Raw genomic sequence first — 10,812 nt, forward strand, 5'->3', positions numbered from 1 at the left:
GTGAGATAAGGGGGCTATGTCGGGGATGATTTGTGATGATTTGTGATGGTCTGAGGGCATTGTAATTGATGATATTTGTGTAGTGGTGTACCTACCCTATGCGAGTCATGCATATTACAGTTTTGTTGTGTTGTTTCCTATGTGCCATTCGTTGTCTCTGACCTTACTTGTTGACTCAAGTACTATTGGTACGTGAATTGTCGTATTGGCACGTGCATTGTCGTGTGGATATGAGATATTGCTACTATTGGTACATAAGTTATCCGTGCGATTATGAGGTATTGTTACTGCTAGCACGTGAGTTATCCGTGTAGATATGAGGTATTAATGGTATTGACACGTGAGTTGTCCGTGCAACACGTGAGTTGTCCATGCGGATGTGATTTGTAATATGGGCACAAGATGTCAAGTGATTAGTGTTCGTGAATTGGGACACGTGATTGTGATTATGAGGTGTGGTAACTCGAAAAAGTTCTTGTATAAACCTTATGTGAGAGCGGTTGTTCTATTGGGTTGTTACATGTTTTCCCTTACTTGGTTTTACCGGACTTTAACTGTATTCTGCTTACTTTACGGCGTTATTACTTGTTGTTCCTGGTTGCTAATTGTTGCTTCTAGTTTTCTATTGCAAGTATTGTTTTGTTATTCTTACCATGCTTAGCTTTATATTGATATTGTTCCTTGTAAGTTTCATATTCGTACTTGTACATGTTATTATGTCTAGTGGGTGTCTTGACTGTTCCTCGACACTACTCCACCGAGGTTAATCTTGATACTTACTGGGTACCGCTGTGGTGTACTCATGCTACACCTTCTGCACATTTTTGTACAGATCCAGGTACTTCAGAGCGCACTAGTCATTAGTTAGCTGATTGTGAGTTGCAGCGGAAACTTCAAGATATACCTGCCGTCGCGTTCGCAGGTTTCGGAGTCACTTTCTAAAATTTTACTTTGTACTGTTTATTTCTATTCCGGAACAGTTGTACCTAGAGATTTGCTAGCAAACTCAGGAGAGCTTATGACTTGTACCACCGATTTTGGGATATTGTACATCTATTGATGGTTGTTGGCTTTGTATAGAAATTTTTGGTTCATGTTAAATGGTTGATTTGTATAAATCTCGTAAATAATTCTCTATGCGTTAGGCTTACCTAGTCCCAAGGAATAAATGCCATCATGACTCTTGAGGAGAGATTTTTTTTTGGTCTAACCATTTTTTATGTAGAAAAAAGCACCTGAAATTATATTTTTAGGGGCATGATATACAAATTGAACATAAAAGGAAAATGTTGCTTGATAATCTTATATACGTGTCTTACTTATCCAACTGTTGTCTTATAGAATACAGAAGCGAGGAGAAGTAATCTATATACATGCAAAAAAAGAATGAGATAAAGATAAAGAATTGAAAAATTCAAGTCATGCAAAAGTCAATGCACTAATGAAGTTGGGCAGATTTGGTTTTATAAAATCTGATGAGTATATTCCTATGCATTTTATGCATGTGTCTTAGAGTTGGTTGAAGCAACGAAGATAGTTGCTAAGATAAGTGAAGAGCAAATGGTCGAGGTTAGAAATTTGGTGGCGGTAGGGGACAAGAATGCTATTGGAACAAGAAGGGTTTCTTGGCGGGTATTGCCTTTGGCTTTAATTGATGTCTAAATTGAACTGTGGTTCCCCCCAAAAAGTAAAAGGTTATCTGCGCAAATGTCACCCTAGTTTCTATATGAATTGCAGATTTGAGATTGTCCTTTTAATCGCAAATAAAATAAAATAAAATAAAAAAAATTAAACAAGGCGGGACATAAAAATTAATTTGACCGCCGAAAAGCAAGTTTTTCAGCTGAAATCCAATCCGATGGGGTGACGGAGTAACTGTTGGGCCCAGCCCATAAGAGCCATCAGTCTCCGCTGTTGTTTCGATCGGATCTGGTTTTCTGGAACCCATAAGAGCCACCCGCCGCTATACTTTTTGAAAAGAGCAATCTTTGTTCTCTGTTTCAATTGAAATTGAAAAAGAGCAATCTTTCTGCAGTGGTGCATCTGTTTCAATAGAAAAAGAGCAATCTTTTCGCTCTACTTCTTTGTTCTGCTTCTTTGCTTACCAGGTAATACTACTACTCCTATATTTTAGTTTCAATTTCTTCTCAAAATCTATATATTAGTCTTTTGCTCTTCCCGCTTGTACCTTTAACTCCTTTTTCTTTTTAAAAATAAATCTTTGCACAATTTTACCTCTACAAGAATAGACAGTAATCAAGACTCCTCTTTTCCCACCTATTTGTACTTGTAATCCAAATTTCTGTAATCAAGACTCCGTTTTCCCCCACCTATTTTGTACTTGTAATATAAGTTTCTGTATGATTTTTGAGAGTATGTTGTGGCCATGTTAGTACTCATTGATTCTGGTAGTTGGAAAAAGAAAGAAAAATACAAACTTTATCTCATTCCGTTTAATTGTTATGCTTCAGGAGACTCTCATGGCGAAAAGACTGCAGCTTTCCAATAATTTTGCTCTAAAGAAGGTAAATCCTGCTACAAGACTTCTGCTACTATTTTTTTTCTCATGGATTGATTTGATGGAACTGCTTTTCTTCTCTATTTTCTAGTGTTCAAAACGAATTTGCACTGCAGAGGATCGCATTAGTCAGTTGCCTGATGAGATTCTGGTACATATACTGTCTTTCCTTAGCGTTAAGGAAGCAGCAGACACCAGTGTCCTCTCCAAGCGTTGGTTACCCTTGTGGAGATATATTTCTCGGCTTAATTTTGATGCTACCAAACCATTATACGAAGTATTACTGGATCACAAGCTTCGGAAAAGGCACATGAAGAAGTATGTGAGGTGGGTGAACCATACTTTGCAGAGGTGTAAAGCTCAGAGATTAGACCAATTTCGTGTTTGTTTCGATTTAAACAAATTCGCCCAGCATGAGATTGACAAGTGGCTTGAGTTTGCCTTTGCTAGGCAAGTTCAAAGGCTAGAGTTAGACTTGTTAAAAGGTGGGGAGAACCTTCGACTTTTTGATTATTGTTATACTTTTCCGGCCCAACTCCTTGATCTCAATCATTATGCTGGTCAAACTCATTCGAACTATGTCAACAAGTTCCCACCACTTTGGAATAATTTTAACTCTGTAAAAGTACTGTTATTGAAGTCCGTAAAAGTGACAGGCGAAGTTCTTGAGTTCTTCCTGCACAATTGTCCATTTCTTGAAGAAATGGTGGTTCGTGGAGCGGCAACGCTGGTTAATTTGGAAGTTGTTGGTCCTTCCCTCAAGTTGAAACACTTGGGGATATGGTCCTGCCCCGATTTAGAATCACTTAAAATTCGTGATACAAACCTTGTAACGCTTGGGACTTCAGCAGGACACAAATTATTACTTTGGAATGTTCCTATGCTGATTGAGGTAGACATTATGGACGCCACACGTATTTTGGATGATATATTGGCTCCGGTTTCCTGTGTTTTCTCTCAGCTGAAGGTCCTCAAAATAACTGCTAATTTAGGATTGGTCAGTGAACAAAAAATTTAAATGTCTATTTACCTTTCCTTTGCTTATGCTAATTGGCGTGTTCTTTATATCTCCCAGGTATATTTGGGGCATCACAAGTTTCCTGAACTCACCAAGCTCAAGAAATTTGTGGTAAATGTGCATATACTGGAAGACATGAGTGTCTTAGGTTGCATACATGTGATAGGCGCTGCTCCACTGTTGGAGGAATTTGAGTTGAAGGTAAGTGTCTGTCAAATTGATTATTTCGAGTTCTGGTGGAAGAAATTAGTGCTGCTTGTGCTTCAATACTTCAATTCAGTTACATCACAAATCAAGCTTGGGTAGAATAGATTATGACAAGCTGGACATAAATGCATGTTATTTAACAGGCGTTGTCTAATTTCTATCTATTGTAATCAGAGAGAATAACTTGTTTGTCTTCTATTCATGAATAAAATGTATTTATATTTATACACTTATATAAGACTATCAAAGGAAACTAATCAAACCAAGTAAAGGAAAATATCCTAAGAATTTTCTCCTACAATTGACTCACCTATCCTAAGTTGCTCCGACACGGCAGTTGAGGTGCCGCACCCGTGTCGACACGACACTAGTATGGGTGTGGGTATGGGATCCATACCGGATCTGGTCAAACAATTTTGGATACTTTGACCACGACGGACGGAAAATTCGAGACGATATACAATTTGATTTCCGAAATCAAAACCAAAACTAGAGGAAATTTGAAGAAAATAGCACACTTTATCTAGGAAATCAATCATTTACTTCTCTACAACTTGGGAATAAAAAAAAATCCACATTTTACAAGCTATACATAAGTATTCCACAAAATTTCTCATAATATATATATATATATATATATATATATATATATATATATATATATATATGAATTATTTTTAGCCGGATCCCCGCACCTGTATCCATACTAGGATCTGTAAACCCGAATCTTAGAATATACATTTCAAAGGATCCGACCTCTAGATCCGCACCCGTGTCCGAGCAACTTAGCACCTATCTATAGAAAGTAATATATTTACAGCTCACTAATTATTCTGTAACAACTGTTTTTACTGTGCCACTCTAATAATCCCTGCACTTATATAGGTGTCCATTCTTCAATAGGTTGTGAATAGTTGAGCTGGCTTAAGCTTTGACTTGTATTTATCACCTGAATCCAAATCCAATCTTCCATAGCTCTTCCACTTAAATTCTCTTATCGAATTACTGCCTTAAAATCTTACAGCTCGTTTGGTATGGTGGAATGACTCCAGAATTGAATTCTGATTCTGACATTTCATTGGTATTACTAATTCTGTCGGTGACTTGATAGTTGACCGATTCCTCTGTTAACCGAGATTTTCATTTCTTCATACTTGCGCATATAGACATTTTTTTGTACTTGTACAGTGAATATTTTGCTCTCAAACTTTTCCTAAAATTACTTAGACTGTAAACCCACTTGTCCTCATTTCGTGAACCAATTTCAGAAAAGAACAAGCCAACAAGAAAGTTGAGAAGTAAGTTGCCATTGGTAGTCGATAGGTAGGCCTGTAGCCTGTGAAGGATGAATAGGCTAGAATAGAGGCTGTGGAGATGACTACTTGGACGATGTTGTTGGAAATCAAGAGAAGCATTTGGCAGGAGGAGCATCGGGAGTTAGTATCCCAACCAAATTACTCTGAGGAATAGGGATTTGAATTGATGGTATGTTCTGGTAATAGAATCGGTGCTGTAGAGAACACTTGAGGTAGAGGTTTATGTCATGATCTCTCTTTGGAGAGGAAAGTTTAACCCTTTTTTATATATACTGAATGATGAGATAGATAAACTATTGTGAAAATTTAGTAGAATCTCATTTAGTATAGAGCAGTTTGTTCATGGATATAATTTTCACCGACTCCAGCAATTTCATTGGTACACCAATTTCAGTTTTGAACGTTCCCAGACCCCAGTGTATTCCAATGCCATTTCAATGTATATGAACCTGGTATGGGATGAAGAAAGGGGACAATTGTCTAATTTTTCTTATTTTCTGTAATTCAGATATTTTAGAGTCTTAAGAGTATTTCTCAATAAGATTGGGTAGCAAGTAGTTACCGTGGAGTCAAAGTCATCTCTTGCAGATGAAGTCACGAGTCTTTGCTGGCAAAATTCTTGGTCACCGAGTAATCATTTCTATATGTTCTGCAGCCGTATTGATAGAATCCTTGAACAAACTTTCATTTTGATATGAAGTTGTATCTAATTTGGCGAGTAATTATTTCCCAGCACGCCAGCCATTTGTTTTCATATACCTTCTTGAGTATTGGCCTAGGAAAAGATAGAGGAACGGGAAAGAGTGGGGTAGCAGTTATTCATTTCCTATGGAACTCATTGCCTACGGGCATCAAATGACATTTGAAAACTATGAGATAAGCTCATTGGAACCTACTTGTGGGATTTCACTAGGTTTGTTGTTGTTGAAGCGCATTGGATATGCACATCCTGAACAGCATTTGCACAGTTGAAAATTAATTGTTGGTTTCATGTTTTCCAACATTCTTTCAAAGACTTACTTGACCTAAGCTTTTCTCTTAGAATATTAACCTGAAATGTGATAATAGGCACGGAAGTTGATAACTGTCAACAACAGGAATCCTCAGCATTTGCTTCTGAGTGATATCTGATTAAAAGTTACCTGACTTTATTGTTGAATAAAAAACATTTGAGATTGTAGAAGGATCAGAGTAACGTTCGATGCTTTGAGAATTGAGAGTTCATTTGTACTATGAACCTCAAAAGCTTAAAGTGCTCAAGCATATAAGGACAACATATGAAAAGCTGTCTAAACGTCCTTGGTGTTGATTTTGTTGTTTGAACAAATTTGAAATAGAATTGTACTTGTTAACAACAGTGCCTTGCTCTCCTTGATCAAATTAGCAGAAGATATGATAATCTTTTTGGATGTTTATATTTTGTAACTTATGAATGTCCAGAGGAGAAATGGTGGTGCTGTCCGGGGGATGGAAATTTTTTACTTTTGTGCTAGATTAGTTCTTTACAAGTTACTAATGAATTTGTGCTGATAGTCAAGGATGGCTAATGAGTTTGGCTACCAAGTTACCAGTTCATTAGTCACTTAGGGTTTAATTTGTACCTGATTCCAAGGCTTGTTTTAGAAGTTTTGCGTTTTATCAAGTGTAATGGACAACTTATAGAGATATTTGTGAAATGTTGAATTTGTCAACTTGAGAACATGTTATATTATGTGGTACTAGGAGTTGGTTCATTTAGTCAAATAGGGTTAATAGGTTTTAGACCCATTTATCATATTTTTCTTACTTCCTATTGATTCATGTTTTGCCTGTGTGTCCCCTTTTCTGATGTTATCTTTGACCAATAACCACTAAAGAATAACAAAAAAAGAACTGGTGCTCCAGCTAGCCTTTTAAGATATCTCGATTATCAAAAAAAGAAAGAAAGAAAGGGAACTTCATTTTCATATTTTGCATTCTTTTTGGGAAAAGGGTCAAATCTTGTACTTTGCAAAATGGTCTAGATATGCTATCCGTTAATAGTTGGGGTCAATCATGCCTTCACCGTTACAAAATTTGTCCATATTTACCCATATTTGCCAACTTAGCAAAAGGAATCAATAAAATATAGTAAAACCCATAAATAAAAGGAAAATAGAAAATTTCTTTTTAAAAAAAAAGAGGAAAAAGGAAGAAAGAGGAACACAGATTCTTCCTCCTACACCTACTAATCCGAATACTAACCTTCACCTTGCAACATCATCTCCTCCAAAGGCCATCATTATCTTCATCCCCTTCACCATGAAAAAGCCAAGGTGCGTATATGGCCTTGTTAGAGAAAAAGAGAGCCAAAAGGCGAAAAATAGGGAGCCCAAAAGGTCATCAAAAAAGTTTTCTGAAGACCTCTAGTAAAGAAAGACAGATGAGAGGTGAAGATTTTTGGGGAGGGTAATCTGGAAATCAGCGGATCAACTTTAGGAACAGAATAATCGAAGGGGAGGACCTTTATACTCAATGGCGATGGAGTAATTTGAGTTGTTCTTCCTTCGCCAACAGAGCTCTGACCGGCATCATTCATCGGAGAAGGGCTTGCGGCGGGACATGTTTTACAATATTGTTGCCCACGAAGGACTTGAGCAGTAATAATCCTTTTTTTTTCTTTTATTTATATGGATTTATTATATTTTATTGTATCCGTTTGCTGAGTTGGCAAATAAAGGTAAATATGGGCTAGTGTTGTAACGGCGAGGCATTATTGATCCCAACTATTAATGGGGGGAATATCTAGACAATTTTGCAAAGTATAAGAGCAAATTTGACCCTTTCCCTTTTTTGGTTTCTATCCTACTTGGTGTCAGTTAGCTAGCTGCTTTTGGCACTTGACTAATTTAGATACGCACGTGGAAGTCCCACTTTTGGGGGTAACATGTTCTCTAAGAATGTGATTCTATTTTCAGAATTTGAATTCGAGATCTCTAATTAAGGATGGAGGGGTACTTACCACCCACTACAACCTTTGGTAGTTATATTATGTCATTCAATTCATAGTTAATACATTATATATACCTCCTTCCTTGATCAAAAAGAGGGATGCTAAATAGTAGAGATACTAAAAAAACATAAGAAAAGCACCAATGGGGGAGTTAAGGGGAGAGGAGGCCAGATGTTTAGTGTCATTCTGGGTGACATTGGGACAAATTGACCTGAATATTGGTAACGGTATGTGGATTTTTGCTAGTTAAGCTGTAACTTGTAAGTTCCCATGAATTGCTTTTACCTTGATGCTCAGCTGAGTTATTCTTCTCATTTCCAATATATTTCTTTTGTCATTTGAGCTTCTAACTGTGGTTATTCAATTTTCTTCTTGGCAGTTGAAGTGGATAGAACCCATGAGATCAAAAAGAGAGTGTAGGAAGGCCGCAAGATGTCCCCTCCATCACCTCAAAGTGCTCAGGCTGTGCGGATATTATGGACGTACCAGTGAACTTGAACTCGTTAGGTACTTTTTGGAAAATGCTATTGCACTCGAGAAAATCATTGTTGATTTCGGGGCTCAACATGTCTCAAGTGTCCCTTTGACACTTAACGAAATTGAGGAGGAGCAAATGGCAAGAAAATCTGCTAAGCTCCAGCTTGAAGGTGAAGTACCTCAGCATCTTGAGTTGGTGATACTGTAAAACTAAGTTAATTACGGAAATAATGTGATGGTTTTCAGTTATTTGCCCCGTCCATTTAAATTTTATGCTAGAGTAGAAATGTATGATTGTATTTCTAAGGGAGCTATAACTTTGATCTAATTTATATTTTGAATTTTCTCAACGAATCCAGTAGTATGCTGTGTTGTTGGTTGTAATATTTGTATCAAGTCAAATTTACTACTATATCAGATACAACCAAATAATTATTACTTTAGCATCTCTAAAAGGAACGGCCATTTCAAAAGATTGCCTTGTGTTTTAGATTAGTTCAATCAAAGCCTCGGATCCCATATGATAATTACAATTTACAAGTACTTTAACCGTAGTAAATTCCAAAGTAAAAGAAAAATACGGTATGTTTGTAGAACGAGTACAGGAATTGTACCACTTAAGGAGTATAGGCTAAGGCAAGCAACCAATTCAAATAAACAAATTTTACCGAGTGGACCTTGTTGTACTTTCTGAAGTCTATTCCTTTGCTGCTAAGCTTAGAAAGATTTTAATTTTGAAGTTCAACAGGTTTCTTTTTCCATGCTTTACATTTTAGCCTCTTCTCTCGAATGGTAATAAGTTGGTCCTTACCAAGGGCTGTTGTCAGGTGGAATCTTCATTAAATATCTTTTTTTTTTTCTCCCATTATATATTCACTTATCAAATTACTCATATTTATCTATTTTATCCTCCCAAACTGAGACTGTACCAGGAGTTAATTATGCTTAGATCTGGGCCTAGAAAATCCAGATATTGTGTTTTGCTTTCTGCCAAATGAGGTGAGTGCTCAAAGGCATGCTTTCTGTGTTATAACCCTAGACACACGTTGTTTACGTTTCCTTGGCCCCATATTTATAACCAATTATTCGTTCCATTTATTTTGAGTTTAAAACTGGAATGGTAATCTGTTTCTTTTCATTTCAATAATGAGAAAACAGACAGTCGTACCTTAATTAGAAAAACAACAACATATCCGGTGTTCTTACAGTGTGGGTCTGGAGAAGGTAATATGCGTGCAAACCTTATCTTTACCTTGTGGAGATAGAGAGGTTATTTCCGATAGACCCTCGGCTTAAGAAAATTCTCAACAGGTTTGAAAAAGAAAAACGATAGTGAAGAAGGCATGTTAAAATAATGAAGAGAAGAACAATAACATCAAAATAACAGAACAATAAAAAAAATCGACACACAGGAAACAACATGTAGTAATAAACTAAGATAATAGGAGAATGATAATGATAATAATAATAATAATAATAATACACATGATATGGAAAACATGGAACACATACGGTATCTCAAACTCGATTGCCTATTAACCTTCTACCATAATTCTTGACATCCATATCATACTATCTAGGGTTATGTCCTCTGTAAGTTAGAGATGTGCCATATACTATCTAATCTCTTCTCCCCAATACCTCTTTGACCTATTTCTACCTCTCCTTAGACCCACAATAGTCAATGTCTCACACCTTCTTACTGGGGCATCTGTGCAACTCCTTTTCACATGTCCGAACTATCTCACCCTCGCTTCCTTCATCTTGTCAACCACGGAAGTCACCCTCACCTTGTCCCGAATATCTTTGTTCCTAATCTTATCTCTCCTAGTATGTCCACATATCCATTTCACCATCCTCATTTTCGCTACTTTCATTTTCTAAGCGTGAGAGTTTTTGATTGGCCGACACTCCACCCCATACAACATGGCTGGTCTAATAATCACTCTAAAGAACTTACCTTTAAGTATTGGTGTAACCTTCTTATCATACAAAACACCGGATGTGAGTTTTCATTTCACCCACCCTGCTCCATGATGTGGTACATCGTTGCCAATCTCCATTTACTTGGATTATTGACCCCAAATATTTGAAACTCCTCTCTTGGGGATGACTTGTGTACCAATTCTCCCCCCCCCCCCCCATGAGGTATGTCACTGAACTAGCACTCTAAGTACTTCATCTTGGTCATGCTTAACCTGAAACCGTTAGACTCTATGATCTGTCTCCAAACCTCTAGTCTAGCGTCAACTCCGCCACGTGTTTCGTCAGTTAATACACTTCAATTAGAAAAAATATTGTCAAA

At 37.0% G+C, this 10,812-nt stretch overlaps 1 protein-coding gene across 2 annotated transcripts; it reads left to right on the forward strand.

Annotated features, from left to right (window-relative positions):
• The first annotated feature begins 1,398 nt into the window (after positions 1–1,398).
• Positions 1,399–8,861, forward strand: LOC104098836 (F-box/LRR-repeat protein At3g26922-like). 2 transcript variants are annotated; one of them, XM_009605666.4, is made up of 5 exons: positions 1,399–2,108; positions 2,472–2,525; positions 2,610–3,485; positions 3,594–3,737; positions 8,410–8,861. In XM_009605666.4, exons 2-5 carry the CDS (start codon positions 2,481–2,483, stop codon positions 8,713–8,715), a joined length of 1,371 nt encoding a protein of 456 aa, XP_009603961.1. In that variant the 5' UTR covers positions 1,399–2,108; positions 2,472–2,480; the 3' UTR covers positions 8,716–8,861. The 2 variants fall into 2 exon arrangements, with proteins under 2 accessions (XP_009603961.1, XP_009603960.1); XM_009605665.4 differs by having other exon boundaries at positions 1,405–2,108; positions 2,610–3,515.
• Positions 8,862–10,812: the final 1,951 nt, after the last annotated feature.

Source organism: Nicotiana tomentosiformis, chromosome 4 (genome assembly GCF_000390325.3).
Source record: "Nicotiana tomentosiformis chromosome 4, ASM39032v3, whole genome shotgun sequence".
Lineage (NCBI taxonomy): Eukaryota > Viridiplantae > Streptophyta > Magnoliopsida > Solanales > Solanaceae > Nicotiana > Nicotiana tomentosiformis.

Excerpts from the sequence above, each read along its gene's own strand:
- LOC104098836 (XM_009605665.4), top strand. The coding sequence starts at position 2,481 with ATGGCGAAAAGACTGCAGCTTTCCAATAATTTTGCTCTAAAGAAG. Across the intron at positions 2,526-2,609 it reads ATAATTTTGCTCTAAAGAAG|TGTTCAAAACGAATTTGCAC; the intron begins GTAAATCCTGCT and ends TCTATTTTCTAG. Across the intron at positions 3,738-8,409 it reads TGGAGGAATTTGAGTTGAAG|TTGAAGTGGATAGAACCCAT; the intron begins GTAAGTGTCTGT and ends TCTTCTTGGCAG.